Source organism: Diabrotica virgifera, chromosome 3 (genome assembly GCF_917563875.1).
Source record: "Diabrotica virgifera virgifera chromosome 3, PGI_DIABVI_V3a".
NCBI classification, from domain to species: Eukaryota; Metazoa; Arthropoda; class Insecta; order Coleoptera; family Chrysomelidae; genus Diabrotica; species Diabrotica virgifera.
In genome coordinates, this window is record NC_065445.1 from 106,856,757 (window position 1) to 106,875,455 (window position 18,699).

General features: G+C 32.1%; 1 protein-coding gene across 4 annotated transcripts in view; it reads left to right on the plus strand.

Annotated features, from left to right (window-relative positions):
- The window catches only part of LOC114341662 (putative inorganic phosphate cotransporter), a 125,713-nt gene that overhangs the window by 51,084 nt on the left and 55,930 nt on the right, over positions 1 to 18,699 (plus strand). For all 4 annotated transcript variants that reach the window (XM_050646794.1, XM_050646791.1, XM_050646793.1 and 1 more), the window contains 2 exons: positions 3,616 to 3,711; positions 17,530 to 17,669. In XM_050646794.1, coding sequence (XP_050502751.1) covers positions 3,616 to 3,711; positions 17,530 to 17,669 — 236 coding nt within the window. The remainder of the gene's footprint in view (positions 1 to 3,615; positions 3,712 to 17,529; positions 17,670 to 18,699) is intronic.

The window sequence follows — 18,699 nt, forward strand, 5'->3', positions numbered from 1 at the left end:
ACGATAAACGGTTTTTTCTTGCGACAGGATTTCATGATATTTATATAATCATCTGGTGTATAGAGTCTTTGATGTCTTTTCAGTTTAGACTCGATGTCGCTAAAATCCGGACATCAAAAAGTTCATAGTTATAGTTTGAAGGTTTGGAGTAGCATACAAAATAGATTTAAGTATCAGGTTAATTTTTATATTTCTATTCTGTCCGCCACAAGCATTACTCCATAGGGTTAGATGTTTAACCAATGGTGATAAGTGACACTTTATGTTTAAGTAAGCACGACCCCACTTCTTGTGAACCATGTCCGGCCATGCCTTTAACCCACACATAACAGTATTTTTTATCATCTTTACCACTATGAACCCCAGCATTATATACCCAAAGCTGGCGTTTATAAAATACTATGTTTGTTGGAATTCAGGGTAAGGGCAGTGTTGTCTCTAAATCGAACGTTAAACATTCCAGTTCATCATTTGCTTTGGCCCTTTCAAAATCTTGCCTGCGAAGGTGTTGAGCTTCTTTTGCTTCTTGCAAAGGGGTATTATGCTTACTCTGGAGTTCTTCCTTCACATCTACATTTTTTTCATTATCGATTGCAATTTTAAGTTTGTCGCATATGTTGCATGTGTCTTTCTTTATTGCTTTCGTTTTTAAATTAAACTTGCGGTAGAATATTTTTTTATAGGAAGCAATGCTAACTGGAGCAAGTTCTTCAGAACAATACAGTTCTTGATTTAAACATATTTCTCACTTTAAGATTTACAGATTTCTTCATATAATAGATATAACACAACAAATATTTTAATATTTAATCAGGAACTAATATTGGTCAGTACTTACACGTTAAAAACAAACTGATCCAGCATTCCAGGAACCGTAATCGGCATAATAATATCAACCCACTTGGTTGGTACTTTTCGACAGTGAAATCAGTGAAATGTAATAGGTATGTTCAATCACAAAAACAATCCAACTGGGTTGGTTGTCTTATGCGAAATCTTAAGTAAACTATTATTAAACAGAAATAATTTGGACAAGCATTTTTCATGGTTAAATTTTTAGGATGGCTTGGCTGCTTTTTACACAATGTAGAATACACATTTTTAAATCGGTATATTACATTATCTCGTTTGCCTCAAAAATGTGGGTTGGTTGCTTTTTGCATAACAAGGCCCAATTAATTGTTATAAAGCTCGTGAAATTGGGCTTGACTCTATGTCAAAATAACAGGACTAACATTTAACAATATTAAATTAAAACGCGCTGACAAAGTAGTCCATCTTTTAGCTATGAATAGTACCATAAAAGTTCACGATAAAAAGTACCGGTTGACCCTGTATTATTGTTTCAACGAATAAGTATTACTGCGGCATTTCAAGATGAAATTGAAGAATATTTTGGCTATGAATTGGCTCCATACCCTTTATCATTGTTTGACGACATTGGAATGCGTAAAACACAAACGTCTGCCATTTACGATTGTTTTCAGAAGGTAAATACTAATATTACCAATATAAAAGGGAGATACATCATTGATGAAGGATATCTATTACATCGCATTGTGTGGGATAGCGAAGAAACATTCAACGTTATCTTAGATAAATACGTCCAGTATGTACGGCGTCATTTTGGTCCCAGAGTTACTGTCGTATTTGATGGCTATAATGATTTTACGAGAAATATTAAAGCTGCAGAACAACGTCGTAGAACTTCAGCAACATCTTCATCTTCTAATATTTTATTTGATCAATCTATGACAGTATCTACCACTCAACAGAAATTTCTTGCAAATACTCACAACAAATCTCGGTTCATTTCAATGCTGAAAGTTTATTGCTGAAAATATATCGGTAAAACAAGCTAATAATGATGCTGACGTAATGATAATTGAAACAGCCATATAGCAATTCAATTTAACAAATACAACTATTGTTGTAGGTGAAGATGTAGACTTGCTCGTATTACTCACTGGTAGAACTCCAATCGAAAAAACTATCTTTTTTTTAAACCTGGAAAAGCTCAATACCAATCGAAAATATGTTCATCGAAAAGTTTATCTACTTTTTCAAAATGTCAAAATCATATACTATTGTTACACGCAATAACTGGCTGTGATACGACATCTGCATTTTTCAGGAGGGGTAAAACGACTGTTTTTAAAATGTTTGAAAAACAAGATTTACTTGAATGTGCTGAAGTTTAAAAAAAAACTAATTCAACTCCACAAGAAGTTATTTCCAACTGAATTAGCTTTCTTCTCTCTATGTATGGAGCGCCTAAGAAAACTACGTGCTTAAATAAGTTTCGATATGCATATTTTTTAAAAGTACTCGAAACAAAAAACAAGTGCAGTTATCTTGTCTTCCTCCAACCACAGCGGCTGCTCATTAACATATTTTTCTGGAATATTACCAAATTCAAGTGTGGCTTGGTTATCAGCTAGATCTAAAAGACTGGGGACGGAAATTAGTCGACAGTTCATTGGAACCATTCAAACTTTACTCCCCCCTGCGCCGGAAAACTCCTGAACACAATTTTTTGCAACTGTAAAAAGGGATGTAGCGCTAAATGTGGCTGCAAAAAAGTTGGACTGTTTTGTTCGGTAGCATGCACTAATTGTCAAAACCGGTCGTGCTCCAATGTTGAATCACCAACAATTGAGGATTCATTTGATTATATCGAGGAGCCATGCGATGTGTTATTATTGGGACAATTTACTTGCACCCAGGATGAACAAGAAGAAGAAGAACAAGAAGAGGAAGAACTGGAAGATGAAGAAGAGGAAGAAGAACAATCAGAAGAAGAACAAGGGAAGCAGAAGTATTAGAAAATTATGAACCAGTTTGATAAATTTCCCTTTTTTTTAAATTTATACCGCTTTATATAACTTTTATCATTTTTAACCCTTGCCAATATCAATTATTAAATAGCTTTAAATTAAACAGAATCATAAGAGATCCGTGAAATAGGCCTACTGGGGAAACCACTTTAAAAAAACGCGCGAAGTACACTACCTCTAACTCAAAGGTGGTGTGTAAACGTGTGCGCATATTATGATGATTACCACTTTTTGAATCGTTATATCTCAAAAACGGTGGCTCTCAGGAAAAAAGGTAATAAGGTATTTTTTATAGATAATTATCTAATCTACATTTTTTGTTAGAACAAATTTTACGATAAAACTTAACGTTTCGCTGAAAATCGCTAAAAACCATATTTGGTGACCTTTGACCCCGCGTAAAATTTTTAGCACGGGTCGGATTTATGAGGACTTTTTAGATTTCATTTATGGATGGTATTTGAACAATCCTTCCAATTTTCAGCTTGATGGTAATTTTTGTAGCCTCGGATGCGTAAGTTGACCGGAGTATATGTTTATACTTATTTTTATACACTTTGAAAAGGCATTTAGTAAGAACTCCCGAGATATTAAAATACAGGGTTGTCCGCCAGGGTTGTGTGCTGTCTCCGCTACTCTTCAATTACTACAGTGAAGGGGTATTTACAGAATGGCTTCAAAAATATTTAATTTCTTTTTCTTTAAAGATTCCGGTACATTGAATTTTTCTAAATATCCCATAAGACATTTAAATCTAACTTGTAAATTATTGTTTTAGGAGATGATCAAGTAAACGAATCCGAATATTGGAATAGTAGTGCCAAAATAATTCCTGAAGATGAAAATACAGAAAATGCTACTAGCACAAATAAAGGTAAGGCTACTTAAAAAATATACTTTTATGGACTAAATTTTATCGTATACATACACTACTCCAATAAATTAACGCACGGTATTTTGAACATTTGGAACATTTTTGGTGTATCGCATTTCCTAAACCTGCTGTTCGATTTGAGTGATTTGTTTAATATTATGTTATAGCCTTATTCTTTACGAATATCGCTGTAATAATGTTTTTGCTACGCAGGTAAATGTCATTGTATACCGGGTGTAACAATCATACTGTGTGCTTTTTTTTCTAAAAATTCGGAACACTCTGTGGAATATTCTAGCATTTTTAAAATGTTAAAATTAAAACTCAATTGTAGCCTTAGGTTTTCTTAATATTTTGTTTTTTGATTAATTCACATATGTTCGATAATGAAAGAGATATGTACTTTTACATTACAAATGAGATTTGCTATTGTATGGGTCTTGATCAATATCATTCGGAATCTCGAGAGCTACTGTTTCTACCTCTTGTATGGTTCTAGGAGTTGGCAAACGCTGTCGTAGTCTTCTATCAGTTATGTCCCATACAAGTTCGATTGGGTTAAGATCTGGACTATGCGGTGGCTAATTCAAAGTTCGAAGTTTTACATGTTGTAAATATTCGGGCACAGTTCGTGCAACGTGACGTCTTGCATTATCGTACATTAGCAAAAAATTGTTACCAATATAACGAGCCGATAGCATGGTAGCTAAGTCCTTCGCTATGTGAGGTCACTGCTTGAACACACTCATCGCGGGTCAAATTCCTTGAAGCGCGTTCCATTTCTACCAAACAACAAAAAAAATTACGGACTTAATTGAATCTTTAAATAATAAATTTACTAGTTTTCACAACAAACGGGACACTGTTTGACATTTATCAAATTATTTAATTTCTCATAGCCTACTTTAGGCTTGTTTATTAAACTAAGCAGAAAATGAGGATTTATATTGATAAGAAACATGGCTAGTTGTTAAAGTACCTTACTTGTTTATTATCCAACATAAACGAATGAATTAAAAAACAAAATGCTAAAATTAATTTCAGAATTTTATAAATGCTAAAATATTTCACAGGGTGATATTAAATATTTTGTATTATCCATAATTTCGTTGATTTTCATTTTAATACTTATTATGATACATAATTAAAATATCATTGTATTCAGTGGTAACACTAGGCCTACGCAATCAACCAGTGTGCTGGAAGTGTTACCCCCGCTATATTAACTTATCTCTTTTTAGGACAGTGAAGAATGCTGTGACATTGATTTAAAAAACAAATAGTATGTTACGACATCACAGTTTTGATACTTGAATCCCCTCATTTTATTTGACAGTCGAAATTTCGATTTTTTTTAATAAGAAAGAACTTCACGCCCTGTGTAAAGGATATTGAAAGGCCGATCACAAGAATGTATGAAAGTTTGGTTCCAAAATTATTTACGATTTGTGAGTTATAAGAAAATAAAAATGTTGGATACTAACATGGCTATTTTCACCTTATTTGCTGCTGCTCTAAATAGTCCGGAGGTAGATAGTTTCGAAGATTGGAACAAGGAACAATTTCACATTTTGTTTTTAGAAATTATCGTTTTATTATCGATTCAACTTTAACTATTTAGAATGGGAAATAAGCCACAATATTATTAAAAAATGATTTTTATTAACGTTTCGACGCCCAAATCGGATGCCGTTGTCAAAATACATTTGTTTTTTTATGATACATAATTAAAATATCATTGTATTCAGTGGTAACACTAGATTTGGCACCCGATTTGGGCGTCGAAACGTTAATAAAAATCATTTTTTAATAATATTGTGGCTTATTTCCCATTCTAAATAGTTAAAATTGTAAAAATGCCACAAGAAAATAGCTTCAGAACAACATCGATTCAACTCTTCTAAGGTGGTGTTTGGTGTTAATTTTATTATGTATCTAAGGACACTGGTCTAGAAACTGTCGTGAATTTGTCACTTATGCTGTCATTTTCCCAATAACAAATTGTTTGTGACTGAGCCGTCACGGATTTTGTCATCCTATTTGCTGTATTAGAATGACAAGAATAAAAAACCGCTAAACGCCGTAAAAATGAGTGGCGCATGCAATATTCCAGCTACATAAGATCTGATATGAATATTACGTGGCGCGAAAATGTATTTTCATTTTGATGCAAAACAAAATTATAGTTTTATTTTAAAAGACTTTTCCATAATATTTGCTAAATTTGAAGTAAACGCGCCACAAAAGAGTTTCAAAATTCAAACTGTATCAAAGTTACTCTTTTGTGGCGCGTTTTACTTCAAATTTAGCAAATATTATGGAAAATCTTTTAAAATAAAACTAGAATTTTGTTTTGCATCAAAATGAAAATAAATTTTCGCGCCACGTAATATTCATATCAGATCTTTTGTAGCTGGAATATTGTATGCGCCACTCATTTTTACGGCGTTTAGCGGTTTTTTATTCTTATATCAGGAGTTTTTCAAAGTTATTTATAAATTAAATGTATGAAGTTAAATGCAATGTTTCTTGATTACACGTTAAGCTTTATAAATAGTCGCTTTTGTCGCATTATCTCCCAAATGATCTAGTGTCCATCGAATGTACACTAGATTTTTTTTCTATTCAAAATAGATTGAAAAAAATATTGAAATGGCCGGTAATTGAACTTGAATTGCCCGTTGCCAGATCAAATTTAGCGTCGTAACCACTACAACTACATAAACCATTTAGGGAATATTCGTTAATTGGATTATACTTTTGTAGCTTAATAACTTCTAAACGGCTTAACCGATTTTGATCACTAAACATGAGTTTGAAACGTATTGACTAGTAAAATCTGATGAATCTAAGATCAAGTATGATAACTGAAGCTATTACAGAAATTATTGAGCTTGAAAAACCGTTTTTCCCATAAGAAATAGATTTGATCATACTTATGAAGCCTACAACTTAAAAATTCGAATTTTCCCGCATATGAGGTATACGTCGTTAGATTCGCCTAGAGTCCTTCTACAAACGCTGAGTTATTGGCGCAATTCGTAGGTTAAAATTTTGAGTAATTGTCGAAAAATCAAAATTTTCAAAGTTTAGTTGCGGTTCTCCTTTCTCTTCTTGAACCGAAGATATATACCCCAAAAAAATATGCCGTTTTGTACCTACCATGTCCTATAGCTGGCTTATGGGTGGTCAAAAGTCACAAACTGCATAGGTTCTGAATCGGCCCTGACCCCCTCTTCAAACACAGAAAAAAAAATTCAGATGGGTTTAACTTTTCCACATACATACATACATACATACATACATACATATGGACAAACATTTTCCCTTTTTTAAATAAAAATTGAGTCATATTTCTGAGCTCGGTAACTTTTGAATGGTATAACCGATTTTCAAAATTAGACATGCGTCAGAAAAGTAATGATCAGTACTATCAGAAGCCGCAAAGGTCGGAGTTAAATTTTCGAAGTTTTTGGGAGTACGAGAACGAAAAACAGACCCTAAATAGGAAGGGCCGTAAAATCCACACCCGTGGACCAAAATAGATGGTTGACATATGAATGGGTGAGTCTTTTCCTGAACATTGAGATGGGTGTTAGCCCAATTTTCAATTCAGTCAGATTTAAAAAATCGAAAATTTCGTGTATATATAGTGTCGCGTGTAGGGGAGTGTGGATGTGCGCCACTGGCGAGAACTGCCGTTCTCTGGTAATATTAGTATATAGGTACTAAAATTTTCAAGTTTTTCTTTCATTTGAGTGTAAGTATGATAATGTGGTTTTTCTCGCTGAGTTATTTAGTTATTCATTTTCATTAGTGTTTAAATGGGTTCAAAAGGTTGTATATTACATATTTACTTCTTTAACAAAAATAAATGTGTTGAGTGCCTTTTAAGCTTCATTAGTACTATTTTTGACTGCTTTGATACAAACTATAAGATAGAAGTTAATATGGGCGCCGTTGGTACCACTGAATGTCTGAAGTATAAATAGATGAGAGTTTAAATTTTTATTTTAAAATTATCTTTCATGTTTAAACATGTGCTTTTAATGATTTTATCGTCATATTTAATTTATTAAAATGATTAACACTTGAACGTAAATTGCCATAAAAAAGGAATGTTAGTTTTAAAATGTTTTTATTACGGCTGCCAATGCTTTTATGTTAACCATATTTTCAACAATATGCATTATGCGGTCAACAACTACAAAAATATCTGGTTTGATCTAAGCAAATAAACATATAATTTCGAAAACAATGGATTTTATCAGGTTAATAAATATAATGTTGATTGTTAACAAATTGCAAAACAAAATAAATATTTTTTTCACTATAAAATAATTTATGTATTCTAACAATTAGTGCCTTAGCAGGATGTTCGGACAAATAATCCCCGGACAAATAATCCCGGACAAAAAATCTCCACAAATTATCCCTGGACATAAAATCCCCGGACAAATAATCCCCGGATAAAAAAGCCCCACAAAAAATCCCCGAACAAATTATCCCAGGACAAAAAATCCCCACAACAAATCCCGGACAAATAATCCCCACAAATTTTTTGGAAAAAATAAGATAAGTCAAACCGGCAAACAGGTGTATGTTCTCAAAAAAATTTAGTTTCTTTCTCTAACTTATATAGGTCTTAACTTATGTAAGTTATGTATGTCTCTCTCTCTAACTCCTTACACTATCATTTAATTTTAGATTTATTGATATCAATTTTCTCCGTTATTATAAAAAATTCAGACTTAGCTCAATGATAGGAAATTCTCATAATTTAGAGAAGAATCTATGCATGTAAATTTTATTGCATTTGAGTGACATATTTTTATAAGATGTGTGCGGTGTCCTTTCCAGTTAGCACCCCGAAGAGGCAACGTTTTGAACATAGTTATTTAAAGCAGAGTGAGCAAAAAATTTAAGCGAATAATATTACAACATGATTCCCACAGTCTTAGCTCATTACGCATATCTTCCACAATATTTTAAAAAAACTCACACTTTTGTCATGTAAAATTTTAAGTTTTCGACGTGGAATTGTAATTCAAAATTTGATAATCGAAATGACAATTCATGCTTAATATTAACTGCTAATCATTATTTTTGTGCGGTTTCATGGCGATTGCTACAACTCTAAGTTGTGCTCATTACGAGGCGCCAAGCCTTACTCCGATCAATGTATCGTACCCATGTATCCAATACCAGGTAAAATATATGCAATATTTTAAATACTGTCGGCAAACATACAACAAACACTGAGTAAATACGAAGGGACGACAACAATAGATACTAGGCGAGGATACAGTCCATTGCTCTCCGTAGTGAACAAACCCTAAAAGGGTTTGCTCACGACGGAGAGCAATGGATACGATACGATGGATACGATGGGTACGATACATTGATCGGAGTAAGGCATGGCGCCTCGTAATGAGCACAACTTTATGCACTGAGCAGTGGCGTAGCGTGAGTGTCGGCCGCCCAGGGCGGAAGACAATTTTGCCGCCCTCTTATTTAGGTATTTTAATTTATTGTATAACATTACATATACACAAATTATAGAGAACTTTTCGGCGAGAACAGTCATCATTATTTTGCATTAGTAAATGTTGGATTTAAAATAAAAAAGTTTATCTAAGTTTTACAATCACATTTATTAATACAAAAACTCTTTTACTTTAACCAATTATACATTGATATAACTTAGGTACCTATTATTTAAGATTAGGTACACCTTGACGATCGACAAAATTAAATAAAATCAATTTTTAATTAGAACTAAAACGATACTATGTATAATGTTATATTTTTATTTTTATTGAAAAGTAATATGAGTATTTGTTAGAATTAAAAACAAAACTTCCGTCTTCAATTAAAAATTTATACGTCTACTTTTTTAAGATCAAAGTTTTTTATTGCACCATCAATGTCTATCCTATCGCATCACACACCTCTTGCTGAATAGACAAAATAGCCAAATTATTTAGTCTTAGAGTACTTACTTATTGTCGATCTTAAATAATTTTTAATCATTTTCAATTTTGAAAAACTCCGCTCACAGCTGGCATTGCTTATAGCAACTGTGAAAAATATTCGGAACATTATTAAAATATTGGGCAGAGTATCTTTCAGTTTGGATTTAACAATAAATTTAAATAATTCAAGTGAGTCTGCATTAATCAATTTCGTTGCCTGTAGCAGCAACGAAAGTCCGCAGTCGAAGTTTTTCCAGGTTGAAACCATGCTCGCTAATTTCGTCAGATGCGTAGTCAAGATTACATAGGCGAAGCGTCCATGTAACCACTGTTACCATTGGTAACAGTTAAAAATCTTGCAAATAAATATTTTATGACGATGAATAATTCTATTTACCAATATTTTTACCAATAGAAATATATTATTATATTATGTGGTAATAGTACCTAACTCAGTAAATAGCGAACTACTCGTAGACACGAAAATATTGGCGAGTTTATGTGACTCAGTTGCACTTTATTATACTCTGTTACCAGACTCATTTCTGGTTACAATGGTTATATACCCACGCTGGCGCTCGGGACCGGCTAGTGACTGAAAATTTTGAAGAAGCGACGGCATAAGCGCGCTGTGTATCAGTAGCGCTGTTACCAGATTTAAAATTGGTGACAGTACCTATAAAAAGTGTGCGTGCAGTTAACCATGGATGAGTGTCGCTTCTTAATCGTTCAACTACTTGAAAAGTAATTCTCCTTGTATAATTTTGAAGAAAAAAATGAGATTATTGAAAATGAAAGACCTATTTTAAACAATTTAAAAAAGGAATCAACAAAAGTAGTTCGATATTTTAAATTTAGTTGGTACAGTGAAAATCCTTGGTTATATTATGGTTGCAAGAAAAATATACTGTATTATTGGCCATGTCTTCTGGTTTCTACAGAAAAATGGGTGGACCAGGTTCACGATTTAAATAGTGTTAGATTTTTAAAAAGGAGACATGAAATTTCTCCGTTACCTACATGTAAGATACCCAATTTGATTCAGTTTGGCAAAACAAAAATCAAAAGTTCTCTTAACCAAGCTTTTAAAGCAAATATTGCTAAACATAATGAGTTTGTTAAAAAAATAGATAGGTATATCCTTAGCACACTTATAATAGATACTGTATGTTTTTGGGCCAAACAATAACTAGCGTTTCGTGGTCATTTTGAGTGCGACGACTCTGACAATCGAGTCAATTACAGGGAATTGTTAACATTAATTGCCAAAAAAGATCAAAAATTTTGTCAACATCTAGAAACATCTGTTTTTTCAAGCGATATACTTACAAAATGATACTATTGAAGCTACACTTACCGGCACAAAATTCCGCCACCCAGAATTTTTGATTAAGTTTGACAATTTATAACTTTATTATTTCTGCTCCGACTTTCAAGATTCTTGCACCAGTTTGTAGGTACATGTATTCATATTGTTTGATATTATTCCGGTAACAAAAAATTTTGCTTGCATGTCATTGTACAGGGGTGAAAGGAAGCGTTGTATTTTCTCTTAATTTTAAAAAATTCTGTGGAAAAATGGAATAGTTGATTTTGTTTCATAGTCTTGTCATATTTTCCCGGAGGCATCACCAACGTTTTGTTTTTTGAATTATCCGAATATCTTTTTTCTTGTAAGAGCTGTACCATTTTTTGTAAATAAAAACACTGATTGACTCATATAATTGAGGTTGGATTGATAAGATTAGAATGACCCGCATGCAGCCCAGATCTCAATCATATTGAGCATTTATGGGATGAATAAAAAAAAGCTATTTACTGTCATCCTAGGCCTCCAGAAAATTTGGTACAGTTATGGTCCTGGTAGAGGAATATTGGGCTATTCCCCAGGCAAGGAAAACACATCTTTATTAGATGCTAAACAGATTCGAGCCGTCGTTGCTGCAAGAGGTGGACATAACCGCTATTGAATTGTTTTGTTGTTAAATTTGTTTTGTTTTGTTAATTTTAGTGCGTTTGATATTTTGAATTAAATAAACCTTCAAAGCAGTGTTTTTAATTACAGCTCTTACAAGGAAAGAGATATTCAGATAATTCAAAAAACAATACCTTAGTGATACCTCCAGGATAATACAAAAGGAGTATGAAACAAAATCAGCCCTCCAATTTTTCCACAGAATTTTTTAAAGTTAGGAGGAAAAACAACGCTTACATTCACCCCCGTCTAATGTCATCTAAGCAAGCCCCCCGCCCCTGCCGCCCCCACTACGCTACGCCACTGGCACTGAGGCATGTCGATGCATTGAGTCGATTGCATTCAGGGGAAGACTTTTGGAGAAATATTTGGAGCAAATATTTCTTGGGGATTTTTTGTCCCCAATTTTTTGTGGGGATTTTTTTTCCGGGGAATATTTGTCCGGGGATTTTTGTCCGGGGATTATTTGTCTGTGGATTTTTTGTCCAGGTATAATTTGTGGGGATTTTTTGTCCGAGAATATTTGTCCGGGGATTATTTGTTCTAGCTTCCAGATCTGCTATGGGAAGCTACGACAAACAATCCCCGGACAAATAATAATCTCGGTCAAAAAACCCCGGCATATTAAAGTAAGGATAAAAAGGAATTTTGCCAGTCAGATGGCAAAGCGGTCTGAGGCGCTCGATATTTCTCATTGGAAATCAAAATAAAAATTGTTCTGAAACTTATTCTCTGTGAAAACAACAGATATTTTTTAAATTGGATTAAACCACAATTATTAATTTTAATGAAAATTACACAGTTTATTTTGTTTTGTCTTTTCGATTTCCAATATGGAAATAGTTTTCAAAAAAGTCTGAAATAAGAATTGTGAAAATGTTATGAAGAACTATAAATCTTTATGATTCTTCTTCTTAAAGTTCCGCTCCTATCGGAGATTGGAAATCATACTGGCAATTATAATTTTGTTGGTTACGCGCCGGAATAGTTCAATTGAGCTGCATCCATAGATCAATAAAGTTAGTAAAAAATAAGCCGTTTTTCGACATAATTGAAAAGACGAGGTTTGACAGTTGAAATGTGTAGTATGAGATATTACAAAAAGGCTACCATCTTGGGATTCATCAATTTTTTAGTGGAACAATTTTCAAATAAACAATCAAAACGTCATACTTAGTTTTGTGCTCATAACTTAAAAACTTGTTTATTTAGAGATTTGACGTCCACAGGTAACTCTTTTAGAACAAAAAGATACATCGAATGAGATACGCTAAATGAAAATCGGTTAATAAACAAAAAAGTTATTGCAAAACGGACGACAAAATCACTGTTTTTGAATATTGTTAATAACAATTTTATTGTTTATTAAAATATATTTAAATATACCTAAACTTGAGGGCATTATGGTGTTTGAATGGTGTGCAAAAAATGGTCCAGATCTGTTAAATAGTTTTCGCGAAATTGAATTTGTTTTTAAAATTTTTTGAAAAATGAGCCAAGTTCTGAGGCTCGTCCAGTTAATATGGCTGAATGTATCTCAATAATCCAAGGCTCATTTCCTTCGTTAAGATGTATACTAATATCCTATGAAAAAAAAGTAAAAAAAATTACATGTACGTACACAAAATTATTTGTTAATAAATAGCAGTTTTTAAGCTTATAAACAATTACAATAATTTCGTAGAAATTAGATCAAATTAAATGGCAATAAAAAATACGGAAATCTGGTTAAAATACACAACTTCTAAAAAAAATTTTAGGTCATACGACCCTTGGGGTCTGAAACAGCCACTTTTTTTTGAAAAAATCACTGTTACGTTAATTAACAACACTAAGATCTGAAATTAACCAATCATTTATAAGAAAAGTTAAAGTTTTTAACAAAGTTTTTAGCAAGAGAAAATGTTAAAAATTGTTTAAACAGTAGTGTTATAAACAAAGAGAATTTTGCGTTGCGACTAAAGTAAAAAAAAAATAATGGGCGTAGCCGAATGAGAATAAATTCGCCTACTACCATTCGCTAGCGCTAGACCGTTGCAGCACATTTTTAACATTGACAGGATTTGAAGCTTAGTATTATATTTATATGTTTTGGTAGAAACTTGAATTTTATGAATATTATTATGTTGCACATTTATTTAGTAAAATTATATTTTAAATAAATAAATTTAAAAAATAACAATAAAAAGGCCACTTCAAAATAGGTTTATACATCCCATTAGCTGCTTTATTTTGGATAATTTTGCAATGAAAATAAGATAAACGTTATTATTTTAATGTGGTACCATAGATAAAAAAAAATAGTAAACTTGGTACAGTAGAACCCGATTGGTAGGTATAGGCCATTTTTACTTCTCTATTTTGAATCCGTGTGTAGTCCTGTATCGTCGACCCCGTTAGGTAAATTATTCCGATTCGTATTTTTTGCAAAAACTTACTCAAAAAAAAGTTCCTTATAACAAATCCAGAGGGTACCAAGAGCTACCGCGGCCGGAAAATTATTTAAACAATTTTTTCATTAGTTTTATGTTTACTTATAAAAGTTGGGTGACAAACTGTTTAGTTTATAATTTTAATCAACGCAGCAACAAAATATAGGCCCTGAAGAAGTTTTCTGGAAAATTTCAAGTCAAAATATGCAACAGAAAAAAAGTTACGCGACCTTATAGACGAGTGGCACTCCCCCCAAAAAAAACGCTCATTTCTCGAGATATCAACAACGGTGTGGTGAATGGCTAATTTTGGTCTTACTTTGTTTTTGATGGTGCTGAAAACGAAAACGAGTTTTATTTTGAATTTTAGATGGGGAAACATTGTCAAAATCGCAATTTTACCCTAAAAATAAAAAAATGAAATCACGTTTTTCTTAAAATTAAAAGTTACACCACTTTTTTGCTATAAAACATTTTGTTCTCTGTACTCTAGATTTTAACATAAAATTAATTAAACAGCTAAATTTCAAATTTTGTCACTCAACTTTTGCGATTAAACTTTGCAGTTTAAGAATCTGCACCTTTTACTTCAAACAATTTATAACTTTCTTTATAGCAAGACGGAAATATTGAAGCAGGTCTCATTGTCTTCAGAAAGGTGAGAAATATATACTATAAAAATTTCCGAAAAAGATATTACAATGGAACAGAGTTGTAGCAAGTTAAACACAAAAAAACGTGATTTTTTTTATTTTTAGGGTAAAGTTGCGATTTTTATAATATTCCCCCACGTAAAATTCAAAACAACTCCAATTTTCGTTTTCAGCACCATCAAAAATATAAAGTAGGACCAAAATTAGTATCAGTATCTCGAGAAATAAGCTTTTTTTGGGGTGTGCCGCTCGTCTATAAAGTCACATAATATTTTTCCTATTGCATATTTTAAATTAATATTTTTGGAAAACTTCTTCATGAATTATATTTTATTTTTGTGTTAATTAAAATTATAAACTAAAAAGTTTGTCACTCAACTTTTTTAAGTAAACATGAAACTAACGAAATCTGACGACAAAATGTTTAAAAATTAACAACTTCTCTTTTAATGTGTTTAATCATTTTGCACAAATCTCATTGTTATTTAAATGCTTCAAAAATATCACAGTAAAATTTTCAAAAGGAAATATTTACAGCGACCAAAAATGCAATGAGTTAAAATTGAAAAATCATCAAAATTGATTTTCATTTTTGCATAAAATTTGATTTTTGAACATGTTACACTAACTCTAGAAAAAAATAAACTCCATATTCGGATCCAGAGACCTCGAACACATAAGGAATGACGAAAATTTATCATTCACCTTTAAGTTGATTTTTGTGGTCGGTATAACGTAATTTTAGGAGTTGCTGCCGGTCGCCAACCGCGCCCACTATTCAGTCAGTCGACTACGCCCACTATTTTTTACTTTAGTCGGAACGCAAGATACTCTTTGTTTATAGCACTCCTATTTAAACAATTTTTAACATTTTTCTTGCTAAAAACTTTGTTAAAAACTTTGACTTTTCTTATAAAAGATTGGTTAGTTTCAGCTCTTAGTATTGTTAATTAACGTAACAGTGATTTTTTCAAATAAAGCGGCCAACTCAGACCCCAAGGGTCGTAGGACCTAAAAATTGTTTTTTAAAGTTGTGTATTTTAACCAGATTTCCGTATTTTTTATTGCCATTTAATTTGATCTAATTTCTACGAAATTATTGTAATTGTTTATAAGCTTAAAAACTGCTATTTATTAACAAATAATTTTGTGTACGTATATGTAATTTTTTTTACTTTTTTTTAATATGCTGTTAGTATACATCTTAACGAAGGAAATGAGCTCCGGACTATTGAGATACATTCAGCCATATTAACTGGACAGGTCTCAGAAATTAGCTCGTTTTTCAAAAAAATTTATAAACAAATTCAATTTTGCGAAAACTATTCAACAGATCTGGACCATTTTTTGCATACCATTGAAACACCATAGTGCCCTCAATTTTAAGTATATTAAAACATATTTTAATAAACAATAAAATTGTTATTAACAATATTCAAAAACAGTGATTTTGTCATCCGTGTTGTAATAACTTTTTTGTTTATTAACCGATTTTCATTTAGCGTATCTCATTCGATGTATCTTTTTCTTCTAAAAAAGTCACCTGTGGACGTCAAATTTCTAAATTAACAAGTTTTTAAGTTATGAGCAAAAAACTAAGTTTGACGTTTTAATTGTTTATTTAAAAAATGTTCCACTAAAAAATTGATGAATCCCAAGATGGTAGTCTTTTTGTAATATCTCATACTACACATTTCAACTGTCAAACCTCGTCTTTTCCGTTATGTCTAGTAAAAACCTAACTTGATTGGCCTACCAAACCATTCACGGAGATTGCGTAGCCACGAGATTTTACGTCTTCCTACGCTTCTTCTGCCTTTGATTTTGCCCTGCATTATATTCCTTAATAGTTCGTATTTTTCACCTCTCATGATGTGCCCCAAGTATTCCAACTTCCTGATTTTTATGGAATTTAAAACTTCGCATTGTTTTCCTAGTTGTTCGAGCACTTGTGCGTTTGTTTTACGATCTGTCCATGATATTTTCAGAATACGTCTATAACACCACATTTCGAATGCTTCCAGGTTTTTAATGTTAAATTGTTTTAGTGTCCATGCCTCAACCCCATACAAAAGGGTGGAGAAAATATAACAACGAAGCATTCTTATCCGGAGCGTTGTATTGATATTGCGATTACAGAAAAGTTTCCTCATTCTGTTAAAAATGTATCGTGCAATTTCAATGCGGCATCTTATTTATTTTGTCTGATCAGTATCTTCTGTGATCCATGCTCCAAGGTATTTGTACGAAGATATTTGCTCAATTTCTATATTATCCAGTACTAGTCTAACTCTGCTGTTTTGTGCTTTTGTAAATACCATGAACTTGGTTTTCTTCAAATTTATTTTTAGTCCATAATCGTTACAATGTATATTTAGTTGTTGGGCAAGGTGTGGCAATTCTTCCAGTGTTCCCGCTAGAAGTACGGTATCGTCAGCATATCTTATATTATTAAGTGGCTCACCGTTTATTATTAGGCCCTCATTGACTTCGGCCAACGCTAATTCTGAGATGGCTTCACTATATAAATTAAATAACAATGGTGATAAAATACACCCTTGGCGCACTCCACGAAGAATCTGGATATCGTCAGTCAGTTCATTTTCAATGAATGTTTATGATTGACATTGGATATTCAATATATTAATTTTGATTTAATCCCATTTAAAAATGTCTCTATTTAAATAATAAAATGAATTTCTTAAACAATATTTTCTAAAGTTACATCCGATTTATCATAAAAGATTTGACTCTTTACTTTAATTAGTATGTGTGTAATTTAGTTCCAGGATTCGGATATAGACATATACAAATAGGATTATTATTTTTAATGCTTGCCATTGGTTACGCCATGAGAGTAAATTTATCGGTAGGCATCGTTGCGATGACTAATGGAACCACAACAGAAAATCCTGATGTACCGGTAAGTCAAAAGTTTATATTATGATATCAGTAAAAAGTTGTCCAATCATCAGAAATTTGATCTCTAAATAGGCCAGGGTAATAATACAAAAATATACCCTGTTAGTGACACTTCAGCAGCCAGGGTACTGAAGCGTTTTTTCGACAGGTAATACCTATAGGAACAAATTATAACTACAGTAGGAAAAATGAAAGAATACCCATGAATGAACGAACATAGAAAGCACGCTGTATTTTTCTGTCACCGTGTCACACAAAAAATTGGCCAGCGCAAGTACATGTAATAATTATTTTTACATGTACCTGCACTGGACAATTTTCTTTGTGACCCGGTGACAGAAAAATACAGTGTGTTTTATATGTTCGTTCATGGGTATTCTTTCATTTTTCCGACTGTATTTACTGCGTAGGATCTGGCGGCCATTTTTATTTATAAACAATTAACTGTCAAAAAATGGCATTTCTTCCTTTTTTTCAAATCAACGGAAAGCAGTGAAACTTATGATTTTTTTAGTACAAATATCTTCGAGAATATGGAAAAAGTTTTAAAATGACGTATTACAAAGTTTGATATACTCATTTATTGTTAATATAATTGCGAAAAAAGGTCGGAATTGCAAAAAAAAATATTTTCTCAATAACTGTTGTAAAAATTGTACAGCTTTAAAATTTTTGTCAAATGAGGGTTCTTTGGTGCTTAATATGTGCTAAAAATTTTAAAGCGATTCATTCAATTGTTTAAATTTTATTCAAATTGTTTATCCCAGAGAGCATTTTTTTTGTAATAACATAAGTCAGAAAAAAATGACTTTAGAACCATTCCACAGGTGTCAAAAATGAAAGAGCATGAGCTACATTTTCAACATGGTTTAAAAAGTGAATAAAAAATGCATTTATTAGTAATAAATAATTATGCAAAAGTATCGTCAATTTTTCTTAATAAACTTTTTGAATAACTTTTTCCAAAAAAATTAACTTTTTTACCCTGTTTTAAGTGCACAACTACCAAGTAATGTTATCTACATCATTAT